Source organism: Hirundo rustica, chromosome 16, assembly GCF_015227805.2.
Source record: "Hirundo rustica isolate bHirRus1 chromosome 16, bHirRus1.pri.v3, whole genome shotgun sequence".
Taxonomy (NCBI): domain Eukaryota; kingdom Metazoa; phylum Chordata; class Aves; order Passeriformes; family Hirundinidae; genus Hirundo; species Hirundo rustica.
In genome coordinates, this window is record NC_053465.1 from 8069330 (window position 1) to 8089110 (window position 19781).

At 47.1% G+C, this 19781-nt stretch overlaps 1 protein-coding gene across 3 annotated transcripts; it reads right to left on the reverse strand.

The window, feature by feature from the left end:
* Window positions 1–192: 192 nt before the first annotated feature.
* Window positions 193–19305, reverse strand: NCOA5 (nuclear receptor coactivator 5). 3 transcript variants are annotated; one of them, XM_040079732.2, is made up of 10 exons: window positions 19196–19305; window positions 15913–16098; window positions 15311–15418; window positions 11342–11408; window positions 7541–7900; window positions 7197–7288; window positions 6965–7091; window positions 4821–5020; window positions 2563–2886; window positions 193–2166 (listed from the first exon to the last, which is right to left on the reverse strand). In XM_040079732.2, the coding sequence occupies exons 1-10, from the start codon at window positions 19245–19247 to the stop codon at window positions 1517–1519; spliced, it is 2166 nt and encodes a 721-aa protein (XP_039935666.1). In that variant the 5' UTR covers window positions 19248–19305; the 3' UTR covers window positions 193–1516. The 3 variants fall into 3 exon arrangements, with proteins under 3 accessions (XP_039935666.1, XP_039935667.1, XP_039935668.1); XM_040079733.2 differs by lacking the exon at window positions 19196–19305 and adding an exon at window positions 19056–19140; XM_040079734.2 differs by lacking the exons at window positions 15311–15418; window positions 15913–16098; window positions 19196–19305 and adding an exon at window positions 19056–19137.
* Between the last annotated feature and the right edge of the window lie 476 nt (window positions 19306–19781).

Consider the following 19781-nt stretch of genomic DNA (forward strand, 5'->3'; position numbering starts at 1 on the left):
CACATCTCCCAGCCTGAGGTCACCCCAGTGCTGTGCAAGAGTCGGGACCTGTGAGGTCCACACACATTCTGCTCAGCGTCCAGTGGTGGAGCTTCCAGCACAGCTTATTCAGGAGAGGAGAGTAACAGCAAACAGTGAAATGACTGAATGATTGCATTCTGAGAGTACTCAAGTGTCAAAAAATGCAACATGTAACTTTTCTGGCCTTTTATTAGAAAGTAATGTCCTCTTGTTAACAGCACAGAGATAAAAGAAATGCTACAACACAAACCACCTGGGACAAAGAAAATCCTCTGCTTCAATCCACTGCTTTCTTAGTATCTCCTCGTTCCCTGCAGGAAGCCCACAGACTCCAAGGCCATGAGAGGGAGGACCACACAGTTAAGTGATGTTTTGTGTTCTGGTATCAAAGTATGTTCCCAGTAAAAACACGGTGAGGAATCACTGCCTGATTTACCACTCCACTGTCCGCCGCAGCTACCAAAGTGTTGAAAAAATGTTTAAAATTATGGTATTACATCTTGGCACTGCCTCTCCTCCTCAGATGGACCAAACATCCACCAACAGTAAGAAGAGGTCTGATAGAGCAGCACTGCCCCCCATATCTGGTGGCAGGTATAGCCAGGGAGAGCCAGTAGCACATCAGCATGGCTGCAGCTAAGCTACACTAACAATGGTGCCAAAGATTGTAAGAAAAGGAAAATTACACACCAAATTACCAGGCTGATCTTAACACTGATTACTGACAGTAGGAAAACTGACAGACCGTTTGAAATCTCTACCTTGGCTGGAAGTTCTTGTGTTGCAGATGTGTGCTCAACCCACAGCTGCCAGTCTCTGTGAGTGGGTTGAGGTGAGGAACACGGGCCTCTCTGCCTGGACAGGGCAGACCAACTGCGGAGGGACTGCACAGTCCTGGTTACTGAGCAGTGGTCAGGCATGTGCTTCATGATTTTGGCTGCCAGCACTATCACTGGGCTTTCCAAATGGCTTATATGCTATTAAAAGAGAAAAAAAAAAATAAAAAAAGAAATCCAAAGAAAAATAGTGCCCATTCCACAGTGGTGGGTGTCCATCGCCCCTCAGTTTGCCGCTCTGTTCAGTCCCCTAATTCATCAAAACTGACGATCCAAAACTACACGAAGACCAATCAGTAAGCCCAGACTGCACCTCAATGGAAAGGTGCACCAGGTGCTAGGAGTAAGGAAAATGCAGCAGCAGTGATACTGCAGCAGCTTCTGGGATGGGACAAGACAACCAACGATCCAACACAGTTCAGCACATTGTGCTGTGGAGAAAACTGAGCATTCTGCTCCAAACATTGCTAACCAGACCAAGGAGAGGGAGGGCAGCGCCAGCAACCGTTGGCAGCAATGCTGCAGGGGGTATGCTCTTGCCAGAGTGGAGAGGACATGCATGTCCAGGGCAACTGTCCCGGGTCAAGGACGGGGAACTCCTTAAACAGCTATAAGTATGGAATGGCAAAGGGAAGGGGAACGGGCCCAAGAGCTCAGCTCTAATAGTGTCGCTGGTAGGCACCCATCGGTTGCTGGCCTGAGGATCCCGCTCGCCCCTGGGCCACAGTTTGGCTCACAAGGTGGGAGAGTGCAGGACCACTCTGGATAAGGGTGTCCAAGGCTTTCTGTACACTGGGGTTGTCAAAGTTGATACCAGAAGACACCGGCCTTTGGGCGGGCACATTGCCAGGCGCAGGGAGGCGGGCTTGGTGCTGACCATAGAGCGGCTGAGGTTGTGGAGGAGCTCCAGGTCTCGGACCTGCATTTCTCGAAGGGCCCGGAAGAGCAGGAAGCTGCGTGTTTGGAGTCTGCAATCTCTGCGGAGCTTGGTTTAAATTTCCAGCATTCATCTGTGCTGGCCGGGGCTGCCCGCCAGCCAGGTTAGGAAAGTTCTGGTTGGGAGTGCTGCCCGAAGAGCCGGCGGAGGCCGCAGGACCGCTGTTTGCCACAGCAGCTGCCGCCGCTCCGCTGTTGAAGAGACTGAGGATTTTTGCTTGAAGCTCCTGCTGAGGAGTAGAAGAGGACACTGGAACAGAAGGAGTAGAGACCAGAGGTTGTGAACCCTGATGAGCCTGAGAACTTGGAAGATTTGACTGACTACCCAGTGATGATCCTGAGGGTGCGCCCAAAGGTTGTCTTGACATGGGTGCTGGGAAAGAAAGGAAAGATGGTTAAAGCTTTGCAAATTCCCTTGAAGGGACATCTAAAGAAAACCAATGAAACAGCTACCAAAGACACGGCATCAGTGAACATCCAGCCTCAGATCACAGCTGCACAGCTCTGGGAACCCAAACCACTCTACAGAACTGAGTGTAGCAGCCCAACCAGTTATGGCAGTCCTACTGCTGCCCTAAGAGAATCCAGTGTAAAAGGTCTTCCACATGAAAACCCTGAATTGTCTCACAGCATGCAATGACACGTCCATCTCAGTAAAATGAGGATATTATGCTCCCGACCTCCTCTGCAGTCCCAAGACTCTTTTCCTGTTTCAGCCCTGAGGACCACAAGCCACACAATAAATTCTGTCTGGGGCCGTGGGACTTACCCTGCAGAGATTCAGTGCTGCCCCGCAGCAACCGTTCCTTCCGGTCTCTCAGGTAATTAATGACTTTCTCTATCTCCTCAGCAGTCACATAGCGATTGTCTGCCAGCAGGTTCAAGAGAGTTTGGATCCCAGGAGGGTGACCTCCTCTGACACCCTCCTCCATGGGGGGTGGGCGCTCCCGCTCCTGTAGAATCGCTTCATCTGCCATCTTGGCAGCCTGCCGGGCGATCTCCTCCCGCTCCTTCTCACGGGACTCTGTCTTGTAGCGCTCGTAATTCCTTGCCACCAGCACCATGGCATCAGCCTGGGGCATGTTGCGGTGCTCTGCACAAAGGAAGAAATGCTCTGAGTGACCCAAAGTGACCCCGACAGAGGTGCTGTTCCTCCCGTCTGCCAGCACGGCCCAGCCAGCAGCAGGCACCGCCCAGGGAGCGTGAGTGCAGACTTGGGAACTTCCCAAGCACATGGGAACAGTTGCATTTGCCAAGCCAACCGAAGATCCACGGCTATCAGCCAGCAAGGCCAGTCTTTCCTTCCACAGCTGAGGGCTCTAAGCAGACATCCCATCAGCCCTGAAATGTTTTACTTGTCTCTCACCAGTTAAAAGGAAAGCAGCTCCCTCTACCTCTCACATAAATCCTTGGTTCTCCGAGATGAGGTGGTCCCGGTCACTTTACTGCTAAACCCTTGGACAGATCCAAAACTTGCCCTCTGAAGGCTATATGCTTCCCAGAGGAGGACAGCCATGGGAATACCGTTGTTTCTGTGCTGCCAGTGCCTTAACATCTCACGTGCACGTGCAGCTGGTGAGGGAGCAGCACTGGCTCAGTGTCACATGTCTGCCCACATTCACCACTCTGAAGCAACAAGCAGCAATCAAATTTTCTGTATAAAATGAGTATTGGGCAATTCTAATGTTAGGTTTTGAGGTCGTTATTTCCACCTCCCAAAGCACATGCATGAACAGTCACCTGAACACAGATTTAAACTGGGAGATCAAAAGAGCATTTACACTCCCAAAAGTGCCCAAAGCTCTGGGCAGGGTCCTTTTTACACCTGCAGAACATCAAATCCTGCAAGCCTTTTCCTCCTAACAGGAAACCTGGGTTCATTTTAACATTAGGCTTTGCACAAGTTGTGAAAGAGTTCCCTGAAACAAACAGGCATGCAAAGGTGGCCAGGAGCGGTTGAAGTGAGCATATTTAATCTCTGGAATGAGCTGTGGATGAGCTAATGACTGGGGCTCCCATCAGGTCTGATACACCGGCAGATCCCGTGAAGAAAAGCAGCTTTGGCCTCCTGCCAAAGGTTTAACAGGTGTTAAACCAAAGAAGTTAAGAATTAAAACCAAGGACAATGGGAAGCCCAGCGACAGTGTGTGTGAGCTATGTGTCTGCAGGAAATGAGGGAGCTCTCCTATCACATCTGCATCTGATGTTAAAAGAAACCGGGCTTCTTCAGCCAGTGAGCACACACTAAGCACTGACTGCAGTCAGAGGTCTCCTCTCCCAGATAAGTCACAGAACGTTCCTTTGGAACACGGTAAGGGAGAAATAACCTTTGAAAGCTCAGCTGTGGTCAAACCAGTCACCTCTGTTGGCAGATCACATGAATAGGTCTATGATCAGAGTAACAGCTGCTTTCCCCAATCACATTCTGATAAGGCACATTTAGTATCTACACCTACTCTCAAGCAACAACCAAGCCACACTCTGTGATGGAAAGTGATGTGCCAAGTGTCAAGGTGATAAGAAGGTGAAGCCCGTATACCCAAACACTTTGTTATTCTATCTTTTCATAACTCTTCCCAGTTTCATTATCAAATCTCTACCTTTACCAAATCCTTATTAAATCACATTTGATTTTAAGATCTGTCCTTTAATTTGCCACATTCCCAACAGGCTCTTTCTGAGAGCAACAAGTGGTAGAGTGAGGTTGGGTGGGTGTTACTCAGAGATCTCCCAGAGCACTGCAGCTCTGGGGTCCATGACTTGCCCTGAGATGCAAAGGCTGGCAGTGTTAGGAGCCAAGAACACAGATGAGATTCCCTCTTGGCAGGAATTACACATTCCTTTTGACAAGGGGCAAACAGAGTATTGCAGAGGCTTGTAAATAATGATATTCACATTTTTGACATGGTATCAAGTAATTTATAACTACTTATGCGACAGCAAGGATGAACTTTGTCCTATGTGGCTGTGCCTGAAAGAAAAGTTCCAAGTGACCACACAATTCCCAGCCTACCGAGACCTTAGTACCTTGTGGGGTGCCAAACATGATGTTAACAGTGCAAGAACGGTGAACTTGATGCTGCTGGGTGATGACAATGGCAAAAGGAGACCCTCCTCTGCTCACATCGTCCAGGGCCTGCGTCAGTGACATCTCTGTGTTGAGGAAGATCAGGTCCACTACCATGCCCAGGTCTCGCACCTTCCGCCCCACTGACTCCGCGTACTCCCTACCAGAAAGCAAAGCCAGCACTTTAACAAATCAGGAACAGAAACCTTGGCACTGCACCCTCTTCACATCTCAGATTCACTTTTCTGATTACTTGCCCAGCTTCATGACGTTTACCAGGACAGTACTAAAGCAATCCCATTATAGCAACATAAAAGCCCTTATTTTGATCTGAATCAGTCATTTCAATTCAACCAAAATAAATTACAAATCAAGCCTTAGCTTAGCTGAGAAACAGTGTGTGCAAAGGGATTTACACTATTACAAATTTGTTTACACATAAATGTGTTTCAACTGAATTCATTAGGGGAAGAAATTTACGCAAGCAGAGGTCCAAGGAGTACAGAGCAGAGGAGCCAACCTACACAACTCATTTACTCCTGCTTTGTTCAGTATCTCAGCTGTTCACACGTGCCTCATTCCTTATTGGCTGCTCTATTCTACTAGCTGCTTTCTGCTCTAACCTACTGCCAACACAGCATCTCTGGATCCACTGCTCCTGTGTACCCTGTCCTACAGACTTCACCATCCAAGCACAAAACACAGCTCACAAGGCTGAGCTTAAATTGCCAAGTTGGTTTTTTTTTAAGCTACTGTACTTAGAAGTAAACCTGCAATACTGACTGCACAAAACGTCTGACAAATTCAGTCTGTGTGCAGCCACACCTCAAAAAAGAGGGTCATTTTATTGTCTTTGGAGGCCAAGTCTGTAATGGTGACTAAAACTGTCCCTCCTTCAACCATCTTTTTAAGAGCTTCAAAGTAAAATGACTATCTAAGGCATTCAGGAGTCATCTTTCAACAGATCTACAGCAGGTGACATCAGTGCTTTAATGCAAGATTTATGAACAGGCTCCAGCTCTTAAGGTTTGTAGCTGTTCCAGACCAGAATGATTCTTGGGATATTAAGCTGATCCTCTGACACAAAAAAAATTATTATTGTGTCAAGCACAATAGCTTGTGGTCTATTAGAATATTTTTCAAAAACTTTTAGCCACCAGGGGATAAAGGATCTAAAATTTCCTCTCAAGGTTTGTTCCAATAGGTAATAAACTCCATCAGAAGTTTATTTCTAGTTTCACCGCTTCTCCTGTTTCCATTTCCTGCTCCATTTTCTACCAGCAGATGAAGCAAGTGCCAGCTGTCTCTTTCTGCCCCAAATATACAGCAAAGTTAAACAACTCTCGATCTTTTCTCGGAAGGGTAAAGGCGACAGAGCTTTAACCTTCCCCCTGACAAACGTTTTCCTCAGATTACAAGCCAGGTCTGTGATTTATTTACGTATTTACTATTCTTTAGTATACTTAATTGTAAAGATATAGAAATCAGACTGGTGACATTGTTAGAGCCCTCTAGAACTGCACCAGGTGTACCTCCTGTTCGTAACAGAGTGCCTGTCCTGTTAACTCACTAAGTGCTCAGACAGCCATATGAGATCACCCTAGTTACTGCTTTTGATACCATCCATGACTGCCTTCAGCAGTGATTTTGTATTTCTTGCACATTAGACTTAATGGCAATGACTGGTGTCTGTCCAGCAGGAGCTCTGAACAACCAGCCCATAATCCACCCTGACCCCTGCTTTGTATAGTCACCTGGTTGGCACATATTCCTAAATTCCTTATCATGCTACCCAGGAAAAACAAGTACAGGCCCCTAAAACCTGTTGAAATGGTAGGCTTATATAGAGATGAGGTATAAAGGTATCAGGAGAAAGTATAGCAATAGATTACAATGGGAAAATACAAGCAAAGCGCAAGATACATTTCCTCATCTCATCAACATATATTGCCAAAAGAAAAATGGGAGCTGTAGCTCTCTGGGGACTCTAAAGCCACATACTTCAAGAGCAACCTGTAAGACAAACAGCCTCAAGGCAGGACTAACTTTAAATCCATTCTCTTCTACCATGCAATAATAAAACTGATTACAGCTATTTTCTTACTTTGTCTGTTTATTCACCACTATCACAGAACAATCCACGGGTCTCTCTGCATCAAAACGTCTCTTGATCTCCTCATAGTACTGACGGTAGAGCTCCTCCCGGCGCCGCTCCTCGCGCTTCAGGCGGTCTGAAACGAGCCGCAGGGACAGAATGAGTGACACCCTTCAGACCCACCCAGAGGGGCACGAGTGGCACCCTGGCACCCCTCCTTTGAAGTGGTATGGGCACTCACCCTCCGGCTCCTTGTAGCGGTCATAGTAGGAGTCGTCCTTGCGCCGATAGTAATCGTCGAGGCGCAGGTATCGGTCGTAAGATCCGTCTCGCCTGCAACAATCAGAAGCAGCAATGGGTTTCCTCCAGCACCATCTCAGGCAGCGACTTTGGCCAATGCATCACACCCAGACCTCCCCCAAGTTTAATTTCTGAGGTACCCATTTGCTCCTCCTAAGACACAGAGCAGCACCCAATTGTCCCCAGCCAAGGGTGATTTCCTTAAACACCCGACACCACTCAAACAACTGCGGCAGAAATGCCATAAAAACATTATTTTGGCAAATAGGACCCTGCAGAGTTTACCTGTACAAAGGGTCTCGAGGGTCTCTCATATCCCGTGGATCTCTCACATCTCGTGCACTTCTCATATCCCGCGGATCCCTGTATCGATCATACACTGGCTCCCGTGGGTCACGAAGATCTCTAACATCACGTGGGTCCCTCAAGTCCCTTGGATCCCTGATATCCCGTGGGTCTCGCAGGTCCCGTGGGTCCCTGTGGTCTCTGGAATCACGCATGTCTCTGCCTCGAATGTCGCGAGCGTCTCTAGCATCTCGCCCGTTCCTGCCATCCCTGCCATCCCTGGGGTCTCTCCGTGGGCTCCCCCGAAGAGGGGAGCGGTCACGCCTGGCATCTCGGCCATCCCCGTAGGCATATTGATCTCTGAGGAAAACACCAGGGAAATTCCATTAGCCTGCTAACAACACGAGTACAGTTACCCCTAGATCTCTTACCTGAGGTGCCAAAGTGACCTTTCACAGCAGCTGAATCCTCCCTCCTATCCCACAACAAAAATTGACCAAAAGTCATATTTTTGAAGTAGTCTGGAGAAGGTTCCTAATTCTAATATTCAGCACAGCCAAACAAGACCCAGAAAGCTCCTTAATGGAGCACTAGGTGTAGGGCACCTGTGGATGAAGTGAACAAGCACTTCAGAAACCACCATTTTAAGGCATCTGACCTCCAACATCAGCCATAGATGATCAATCAATCATGTTTGGCAAATTCTTTGAGAGAATTTAAGGTGATGCAGGCTAATACCCACAAATACGCAATAGCCCGGAGTGTTCGAGGGATCCATTAAATTCACTCGTCAATGACAGCAGAACACCTGAAGTAATGTTATTGGTACATGATTAAAAAAGGAGCAGCTTGTGAGCAAAGACACTGCAGGTTCCATGTTGTGGTTGCGTTAGTGCTGCTGACAGAAAGCGAAGACAGCTATGGCATTGTCCTGGATTTGAGGGATAGCTTCTTTAGAAAGCCAGCCTTATGTTTATAATGCCCTGGTTAAGAGGGTACTAAACCCAACCAGCACTGCATCCTCAGCTGCCACAAAAGGCTTGTCTGTTGGATCTGAATGATCCATCTCATTCAGACTTTGTATTGCAGTCTTCAGAGGCAAGGAAGAATAATGTTCCAGTCTTCATGTTCCAAAACTTCCAAAACTCCAAAGCGGTAGGGTTTTTTCCAGGTTGTATTCTGTTTTCCAGAGAAGACTATGACTTCACTGTAGTCAAAACAAAGCATTAAAAAAAATCTTGCAGAGAAACTATGGAGCTTCATGTGTTTGGACTGATTTTTCCCCAAAATACTGACAACCATGAGGAAAAAAACCCCAGCTTTTTGAATCTTTTTATTTCCCATATTTGACATGACTTTTACAGTCCTCAAACAGCCTGATCTAGTTTATGAAAGATAAGCAGAACCTAAGTCTGCATCCACTGCAATGCAGTCACACAGAGATCACCTGGAGAGAACGAGTCAGATGAGCACAAGTTTGGTGTCAGGCAGAGTAACAGGAACGAGATGGAAGAGCAGAATCAGTGCACGGATCTTGGTGTCAGACACGCAGCTGTGCTGGGAACATGTAAGAGCACTAGCATTCTCTGTTTGCATGTCAGATACAAACCAGATTTTGGGACAAATGAAAGATGCTAAGACACACATAGCCTCCACCTCTAAGTGACATATTGAATTTGCTGACAGCCAGGTGTAAACTCCTTCAGCCTCTTGGACATATAAATCCACTTTTTGATTGTGATCTGCAATGAAACCACATCCTGTGAGAGACACATCATAGCCCCCTTCCCTCAAAACCTACAATGAACGATGGCAGAAGCTCAGGCGAAACTTCTGACTTGCTCTAATGGATATTGAGTAACTGATCTTTCCATAGTTGTGAGACCATTTAGCAACACAACCAGATGCGGGGGAATTGTTTGGCAAATGACATTTATTCCAGCTGGAGTGGAGGTGACCAGAACCACCAGGCCACATTCATTATCTGCAGAGACAAACAGATCCAGAACGAACAACGCACAACTGAGACAGGAGCAGAGATGTGGCACTTGTGGCTGCATGGCTGCTCTGCTGGAAGGAAAGAGCAGCACAAAGGCACAGCTTCCACCTTCTGCTTCCACACCTCAGTCACCATGGCCTGGCTCCTGCAGCATCAGCACCACTGCCTGCATCTGCATGGGGCTCAGCCCTGCCGGCCCAGCACTGCTGTGTGCGGCACAGCGTGGGGCTCTGCAGCACTGGCAGCGGCAGCTGCTGTTCCCAGGCCACAGCGTGGTCCAGAGTCCATCGATCACAGCTATGCCCAGGACTTGATGACTGTGACCCCACTGTCACCGGTGCCCACATTGCTGCTTGGGACCTGGCGCTAATCACATGGGATGGCCACGGTGCATGCAGTGAAATCTGGTGCCTGTCACAGCGGCACCAAAGCCTTCAGCTGCTGTCCAGTCCACAACCTGGTGCCCACAGCACCACAGCTCATGCACATCTAGTGCTCTTTAGGACTGCAGCACAGGCACCTGCTCTTGCACACATGCAGGATGACAGAGGTTGCAACGCCCATGACATCAGTGCCTGTGCTTCACCCTCTGCAGCGCAGTCCAAGGACCAACGCTCATGGTGCAGATACCTGCCCCTCACCCCCGCAGTGCTGCAGCACTGGTGGCACTGAGGCCAAAGATATGCCATTCAGTGCCTGCTGCACACATACTCCCAGGGTCCTCCAACCAGCAACGAGCACACACCAGGCCCAAGACTTCCACAGGAATCCCAGCAGCTCTTGGGCCTGACACCCACACGCTGGTACGTCTGCAAGTACATTTAACACTGTGTAGGGTTATGTGCAGTGCATAAAAATCCTAGATGGTGCCAAGAATTGAAGCTATTCATTCTCTGCGCTTTTATTTTTTGGTGCAGATGTCTTGCTAGTTGCACTTTTTCCTTATTTTTGGTAATTTAACAAGTCAAGCTAGTAAAGCACACTAGACGTGCAACCTCAATTATCTTCAAGTCCAACAAGCACTACGCCTTTTCATGGAAAGCTTTACAGCAGAGACACCCAGGGTGGATACCTTGTACCAAACAATACTGGAGCATGTCTTTGTGTGCTTCCTAGTGATGCTGTGGAAAGGAAACTGAAGTCATCTTCCTGTGACAGGACAATCTTTATCTTTTCCCCTTGTTTGTGGCTGCCCACACAGAGGACCTGAAGGAGGTGAATGTGCTGTGCCCACTGAGGGGTGGGAAGCCAGGAGAAGCTGGAGAGTACATCAGTGACTGCACAGGAGGGCTGGCTCCAGGCTCTGATAACTCAGCCACATGGGCAGACAGGACCATGCAAGAGACATTTGCTGTCTTGTGTTTTGCTCAAGTGCTCTCTTCCAGTCTCATCGCAGCATTGAAAGCTTTCAACAATCAAAAGAGGCAAGATCCCTAGATCCTCTGGACTGGGAATGCTGCAGCCCCTTGCCCTTCTCTAGATATGTCTCGGCTTCTCTGATCCTTGGAGGCAGGAGCAAACATCAAGTATATTCTTCCTCCCAAGTCTCTTACAGACTGTGCTGCAAAACCGAATGCTGGGCTGCAGTAAGAGCAGCAGACACAAGGTCTCCCTCGTGCCTCCCAAGATGCCAGAATCAAAAGGGCTCTCAGAGGTGGAGCAGACACTTTCCTGCTGGAGCATCACTGTTTGACTGGGGAGGTGGCAGTAGGGAAGAGACAAAGACATTTAGCACAGGCCGCTGGGCTCATGCCCCGAAGGCCTGAATTTCTAATATAACTCACTGCTTCCAGGTACTTTACCTTCGTGTCGGACTGGACCTTGATGAAGCCTTATTCATATTTCTTCTGTCCACTGCTTTATTAATATCTGTAAAGAATAATCAACCCATCTGTTCAATGCTATGAAACAAAAAAAAGATCATCAGCACAATTCAAATGAAAGCAACTTAAGCTCAACAACATCCAGAAGGTGCAAGGAAATCCATTCAGCAGAGAGACATTGTCACTTTGACAATTTTTTATTAAGTTTAGATAGTACAACATAATGAAAATTTCATGGATTTCTCTGACTTCAAAATAGGGTGGAGAGCTTGGGTGAAGTTTTAACCCTGCATGTTCAGGCCTACATCCAGACTCTTCCTTCCATAAGAGAACCTCTTTCTTCTGCAGTCTATGAGTGAGCAGAAAGCGACTCATGGACTCTAGGAGAAAAAGCAGAGTCTGAAAACCTCCGAGAAAGGAATGACAGCCAGCACAGTCTTAAGTTCACAGCCAGTCCCGTTCAATGGAGCATACTGATGCCCTTGTTGGAAATAATCCAAGGGATCTCAAAGGGGCACGTGCAACTGCCTTCCAAGGGACTGCTGCAGGGTTAAGGTGCACGGCCCCCACCACTGAGAAACGGATCCAGGAGCCTGAACACAGGCTCCTTATGAAGTCAACATGGTGCGTTCAAAACACCATTGTTAATGCGATGCAAACTGAGGCAACAGATCAGAAATTTGAAAATTGGTTGGCTTCTGAGCATCTCCATGAAAAACATCATGATGGGAAACACAAAGAAGTAACAGAGCTGAAGAAACAGAATCTTGTCCTCAACCCGCAAAAGCAAAGTTGCCCAGAACTGTCAGGGACCCACACTGTTCTCAAAGCCTCCCGTGACAGCTGACCGGAGATGAAATAATGCACTGGAAGGGGGCAAGAGCAAACAGCAAAGTGACTCTGGACATTTTACGGAGAACCTTTTAAGGAAAATAACCCAAACCTAGGCCCTATCTGCTCCCCCAGAATCTATCAACAATTAACATTTCTGATGAGTTATTTGCATTAACCACTTTCAAAGCTCTTGCATGAGAATATAAACATGCCATGATGTCCTTAAGCAGACTCAGTCATAGTATATTCTGTAACATCCCAAACTAGCCTTCATTCTTTTCAAGATTAAAATTGTAATTAAGGGATTGGATCTAATTTTTGTTCTTGATGTCAGCCAAGCAGCATGTTGCCTCTCTGACTGGGCAGAGAAGCAAGTGCAATCTGAACATTAACTTCAACTGCAGCATAACACCACTCACAGGACCCCAGAGCACCTCTCCAGGATCAAACACAGGTGCAGGGTCTACTGTTCCAAACTACATCTGAAGGACATTTATTGTCTAAAATGTTTTAGTACTAAAGATATTAAAACACTTTTGTGCATTTGTGGAAACACTTGTCTAATGGTACACTGGAGTTAAACTCTCCCACAACTTTTCCCCTTACTGTGTTATTAACAATTGTATTTAATACTCAGGCTGCATAACTGAAGTAACTGTTCTCCTTGCATATTTTTTTTTTACTTGATAATTTTCCCCTTAAAGTCAAGTGTTATCTTTAAGCAAGACACTAGTTACTTTCTTTGCTTTAAGATTTTTTTTTATTTTCTGTTTTAAGGTGCCATTGAAGAAACCTATTACGATTTTTACACTCAGTATCATACATTTCTTTCAAATTAAAAAAGTATTTAAAGCGGAACAAAAACTATTTTACTAGAAAAAAAAAAAAAAAAACTTTAACAGGGATTTTTCTTTCGTCCAAAACACATTTAGTAACATTCTATTTAATGCCACAGCATTTACAAGTTAAGTATTTGAACACTGACAAAACTTCGGGAAAAAAAAAAGCCCAAATAAAAAGTCTTCTGTTCCATAGGATTCTGAGATGACAGGGCCACTGTAATCACACAGCAACCTTCTGAACAAACACAGGAGTTTCTGGAATCCATCTATCTCAAGTGCAGCAGTGGCACTGAACTAGTGCTTATCTTGTAGCAAAACATCCAATTCCAATTTAAAAGTCTTCAGAGCACAGAAACCACCACAGAACCAATAAACTACTCCAGAATTATTCTGCTGTTAGAGAAAAGTCTTTACTCACGTTTAAGGCATTGTCACACCTATGCCTACTACACTAAAAGTCCCTAATCCCCAGGTCTGTCTGTTATACAGATCATCACATCACTCCTTCCTCTTGAGGTTTTTGCTTGGGCTTGTTCTTTAAGTCTAAACCTCTGCCAGGTTTTTCCAATTCAATATTATCCTTTTTGACCCAGGCATATCAAAACTGAGCACTCTTCCAGCAGCTAAATCACACAGGTACCAAAACCTCCCTACTTACACATCTGTGTTTTACATAACCAAGGATGACCAAAGCACTCTGTCAGGGGGCAGATCTTCCCTGTCAGCTTCACGTAAAGCTCAGGTCTGTCTGCATCCAGGATAGGAAGTCCAAGTCCTTTCACCATCAGTGACTCCATCTTCTTTATTTCATTCTTTTTTTAAAACATGTTTTTCTCACCAAGTCACTTATAAAAACCCTGGCCAGAACTCAGTTTTTCTAGACCACCACTCAAAACACTGAGAAACCTCATCTATGTTACATCTATTCTGTTCCAGATTCACTTGAACTCCATTTAACTGTTGTTTATAACTATTCTCGTTTCTTATCAAGTCGAACACTTGACAGCAATCTCTACATTAACACTGCTGCTTCCAGCCCTAGAGCTTGCAGTACAATAAGAGTAACTAAGACAGGATTTATTTTGATGGACACTGATCAATTGCCTTCTCATCAGTATCAGGTGAAAGAATCCCTTTGTTCCCAGGTGCTGATGCCAGGCTCATCCCACTTACCCTGCCTATTGGCTCACCTGCAGCACTCTACCAGCTCCCTGGAAACTCCCTGGTTTTCCAAGGCTTGTGGAAAAACACCAGTGACAGACTAGGCAGGTCAGTAGTTCACTGAGCCTCACTGATGTTAATTCTTTTGAGAGCTCTAGGTTTGGTAGCTGCAGTTTTACCTTTTTGGTTTTGCTACTGAAATGGAAATTACATTAAACACACCTCCTGCCTCTTCAAAAACAGACAGCAGAAACATTACCTGTTCTTCTCAGTTAGAAATTTTATCATTGTCAGTCAGTTACCCTTAGCTTCTAAAACAGCCAAAGTTATTCCTATTTAAGCCTCTACACTCAGATAATGCTGGACAAAATTTCTTCTTGTATCTTTCTACCCTTCTTGTCTATTTGCCTTCATTTCCATCTTCAGGCTCCTATTTGTTACTGTACATACACCTTCCCCCAGGTTACTATTTATTCCTCCTGTCATTCTTTTTTACGTCAAACTGTTTTTCTTCGAATTATCATAGGCTTACTTTGAAAGTAAATTTTTCCTTGCATTTAAAAGATTACTTGTGAATTTCTAACCATTCATTTCCATTTAAGTCTGCTCCCAGCACATTTAGCAGAATTATCTTCATCTTTATAAAAATATCCTTTTCAAAGCACCCAGTATTTATAGCACTGCTCAAAGGCTGGCTTCACTTGTGCAAAAATCCCAGCTAAGTTTACTTAGCCAACCAGCTGCTAAGTGCTGTGACCAGTTCCTTTGAGCATGTCAAGATGAAGCCCAGTTTTGGTTTACAAATGTTACTAAACTCTGTGCTGGGTATTTCAACGATTGCTTGCCAGGGCTTACTTATTGCACCATTTCTTACACAGCCTAACAGAGCTTTCCAAATACTAACACAAAAAAATTAGTGTAAGACCCAGGAAGCAAGGTGAACCACACTGCAGGTGAAGCACACAGCAGGAACTCAGGAGGCAAACACGTTCTGAGTAGTGATTGAGACTAAGGCCAGACTTTGAGACCTTTCCAGAGGGCTTTAAAAGAACAGCACTCTTTCTCCCGAACGCATGCTGGGGTCAGGAGAGCGAGGAGCAGTTTTCCTTACCTAATCTATACCCTTTATAAAGGCGACCCTTCTCACCGTCCAGAGCGGCCTGGACATCTTCTAGACGGTCATACTGCACGAACCCATAGCCATGGTACATGCTGAGGGCTGCAAGAGTTAACAGCAGGGCAAGACCGGTTATAACCACGGACAGTGCCCACCCACACCCGGCCATCGCTAACCCCACCAGCTGCACTCTACCCAGAAACCACTAGAGAGCTTCCTGGGAAAATCAAATCCGCCAGGATCAAAATGCAAAGCTCAAAGACTCTAATCGAGTTCCTTCTGCCAAGGCAGTGACCAAAATACAGCCCAGGAAGTGACCAAGATTTGATTTAGAGGCTATGAAAGAGTATTGTGACATCACACTGCTACCCTAAAAGCTAAAACATAGCTGATATATTTGCAATACGTTTGAGCTGTACTGAAGGAATCACCTTTCCAGAGAAAATGCAGGCAGAGAAAATTATCATTAAAAGGTCACTATTTAGGAACAACATTGGCCACTCCTCTCATCATCATCAAATAGCATTTGACATGCATGAAGCAATATTTCTCACTTGAAATCCCTGCCACAAAGAGGCATAAGATAATATACTAACCCCTGATTTTGCCATATTTTGAAAATATCTCTTCCATTTCTTCACGAGTCATGTGGTATGTGGGCAAATTGCCGACAAAAAGTCTTCTCTCTAAATCCTGAGGATTGGTGCTGTTAGTGAAGTCGCTCTGTTTGATGCTATTGCTCTTGCGTCCTCGAGCCATTTTGCTTTCGTTCAAATCCAGCTCTTCGCAAAAAAAAAAAAATGGCCATGCATATAATTTCAATCCATTACATTAAAATTAAACTGGAACAAGATTAAACTTAACAGCTTTGCAGACTAGAAGCCAACTGGGTCTGCTTGACGCAAACTTCACTCCAGAGAAATCTCAATACGAGGGACACAGAGGTCAGGCAAAAGAACACTCACTGCAGCATTTTGGTTGAGCTTTTCTGTAACACTGACAGGTAGCAAACCTACTTATTTTTCAGATAAGTTTTAATGGTTTAACTCCAAACTAAGATCCAACTAAAACTAATTTTCCACTAAAACACCTTAACTTTAAGCTTTTCAACACACCCATTGTTGTCACATCTGGTTCTTCAATCCACTGATAAGAAGTATTGAAATTTATGCAATATTTAAATAAGCGGAAACATTCACTGCAACACTGCATAACAGCACCCAAATATTCCAGTAGGGTTTGGAATGAGGCATCAGGAAATACTGCTGAAATACTCCTAAGTGACCACACCTAGATCACTCCACTACGTGTGAAATCTCAGCTTTCCAATCCCAGAAAACACAGGTTCTCGTCTGCATCTCTATTAGACAGCACACTCTTGTCCCCATGGAGATGTCAGCTCCCACAGCAGGCGGGTCCATAGCTGGGAATTTAGCAACCCCCAGGTAAATGCTGCACCCTTCCTCACCTCCCCCATGCAGCAAAAGCACACTCCCTTTGCGCGCACCCCTGCAGACAGCTGGAGCAGTCAGCAACATTCACTGCACAAACTCACCCGAACAAATTTAAAAAAACAGAAAAAAACGCCCCCCAAAACCCCACAAACACTGCCAAGGCTAACAAAAACCACCATCCCCAGGATTCCGACTTTCTGGTTTAAAATTCACCATTAGATAAAGCTTCAAGAAATTACTAACAGTGAAACTTTCAAGGTGAAAGTTTAAAAGTTTGAAAATTATTTAATAAAGTAGTTCTACTTCCTAAGCATTCACCTACAGGAATGCAGGATGGGATTTTACATTTGTAACATGCAAGAAGCCTGGAAAAAGAAAGATTATTAAATTTACCAACAGAAACTTCTGTTTTTAATCATGCAATGCCCACAACCAAGATACTCCCTAACAGTACCCTAAATACAATTTAAAAGTCATCTCTAAATAAATAAATCAAATATAAAATATATATTAGACGGCTCTGTATCAATACTTTTGCAACACTTAACTGGCATGAAAAATACATCTACTCCAGATTTGAGACATAAAGTATATTTATTTATCCTTTAAAGATCAATCAACTTCACATTTGTACCAGTCTTCCCCCTTTTTTAGGAAACTCTGCAGAGATGAGATGCAGAAAACACTTCCCTGTCTAATAAACTTTTTAAAATTAACTGCCAGAACCAAGGTGAGTAAAAAACCGCAAACACCCAACCTGAAATCCAACAAAATTAATCTCCTCTATCATATTTGCCCCAATCCCCCTGCAAGTTTGTCCACACACATACACAGAGTTTTGTCTTCCCCATGAGAAGTACCAAATCCCATTTTATTACATGGAAGCATTGGACTTCTATTGCACTACTGCAGCTCAAGTTCACATCAACTGAGGGTAGAGAAGCTTTCAAAATCCCCCCAAAATGAGTAAGTGGCAATAAAACATGGAAGGCACCATCTAAGTTCCATTCAGAGCAGGATGCAGTGCACAGGTACACACAGCAAAGAGGTCTCACACAGGCCTGCAAATGCTGCAGGACATCTCACTTTCAGTATAAAAAGCTGTAAGAAATTCCCTTATGTGTTCCTTAGGGGTGGGGAGAGCAGGGGGTGTCTGAGGAAGAGGCTGCAAGAACTTTCCACGTTAAGGAAAATAGAGAGCTATTTTCCCACTTCAAAACAATCAGTAAATCAGATGCATTACCCCAGAACTCTCATCTAAGATAATTCCCTGCCTCTTACCGTTTTCCACAAGGCAGATTACATAGCTAAGGGCCATTTTGTGATCATAAGACCAGAAGAAATGAATGTTGTCCCACATCTGGGCACGCTATGTCAGGTGAACACCTAATTCCTATACTAAAGTCTTGTTGTATGAATGCAGCCAGAGAGGCACTGGGACAGTTTAAAGGTGCCAATTCCCCGTGCAGTAACTGTGGGTGCTACTTATGACAGGACAGCCAATGGCACCTCATGACCAAACGAATCTCCTGGGAATTAATTAAAGCCACATCCCTCTAAAAATCTTATATTTAAAACCAGAGTTGTTTATTAATAGCACTGAACAGCTTCAGGAACAAGTCTCTGCTGGAATGGGATATTGAAACTAATTTGCCACAAGCGAAACACAATACAAGTCTCCAAGAAGTTCGGGGGCAAAGCGGAAACAGCGGGCACGGAAGGCAGAGGCGCCGAGGAGCAAGGAGCTTCCCTCGGAGCAGACGCGCGCTCTCTCCCAAAAGCCAGGAGGGCCCTCCTGGGGCAGCGCTGGCACCGCCCGTCCCGGTCCCCCGCACCTGGGCAGACGCGGTGCCGCCCACACGGTAACCCCGAGAGCGCATTCGCCTTCCTCCCGCCCTCAGAACGCGCCCGCGCCGCCCTTGCCCCGGGGCCCCGCTCACGCCGGGCGCACCGCAGCTCCGCGGGCAGCGCGGAGGAACGCCCGGCGGCCGCCGCTTCCAGCCTGCCTCCCCTACCTCGGCCCGGGCCTGGGCGCCGCCAGCGAAGCTCAGCCCGCGCACCCGCTGCTCTGGGGGTGCGGAGCAGCCCCACCGAACCCCATCGAATCGCGGTGATCCCGCGCTGCCCGGACGCGAGGCGGAGGCGCGGCCCACCCGCAGGCCGCGAGGCACGCCCGGCCCAGTCTCAGCCGAGGGCCGGGAGGACCGAGCCCTCCGCGGGGCTCGCTGCCGTAAGCTTCTCGCTCGGGCGCTCCGCGTACCGGGGCCGCGGACCCGCAGACTCACCGCCGGTCCCGGCCCGGACCCGATGCCCCGTCAGGCCGCTGCCGCCAGGACAAAGGCGCCACCCGCCGCTACCGCACGGCGCCGTCGCAAAGGGGGGGGGGGGGGGCGGGGGGGAAAACACGGTCGCTACAACGACGTACCGCACTTTACGGCGCGGCAGCGTGCCGCCATACCTGCCGAGGCAAAGGCCATTTGCCCCGGCTCCCGGCATGTCCTGCGGACGGCGCTGCAAGGCAGGTCGGGAGTTGTAGTGCCGGGGAGGCCAGGCGGCCGCTGGGTGGCGCTATCGGACCTTGCGCGGGGGAGGCGGCGGAATCCGGGATCAGACTGACATAGACCGGGATCGGGATCAGGCTGCTGTTGGGACAGGAGTAGGGTTCGGGATCAGACAGGAACCGAAGAGGGCTTTGGAACGGGACTGGGACCAGTGTCAGGATCGGGACCGGGGCGAGGATCAGACCAGGACAGGGACTGAGACTGGTGCCGCGACCGGGATCAGACCGGGACCGGAGTCGGGGCCAGGATCAGACTGGGACCGGGGTAGGGGTCGGGATCAAAGAGGACACGGGACCAGGGCCAGGACCAGGACCGGAGTGTCCCTGCCCCGTTCAAGGGGCGGTGTCCCCGTGCCGCGCCCCCAGCTCCGGCACCGCCCCGAGCAGCAGCTGCCCCTCTGCCCTGTCCCGCTGTGCGAGTAGCGGGACCGGGGGCTCTCGTAGGGGCTCC

Bases quoted from the DNA above. Each gene is read 5' to 3' on its own strand.
- NCOA5 (XM_040079732.2), bottom strand. From the start codon at position 19,247: ATGGCCTTTGCCTCGGCAGGTATGGCGGCACGCTGCCGCGCCGTAAAG. The intron at 7,901-11,341 runs GTAAAGTACCTG...TGTTTTCCTCAG, and splicing joins AGGTCCAGTCCGACACGAAG to AGATCAATATGCCTACGGGG. The intron at 5,021-6,964 runs GTAAGAAAATAG...GCTTTCTGGTAG, and splicing joins GTGGTGAATAAACAGACAAA to GGAGTACGCGGAGTCAGTGG.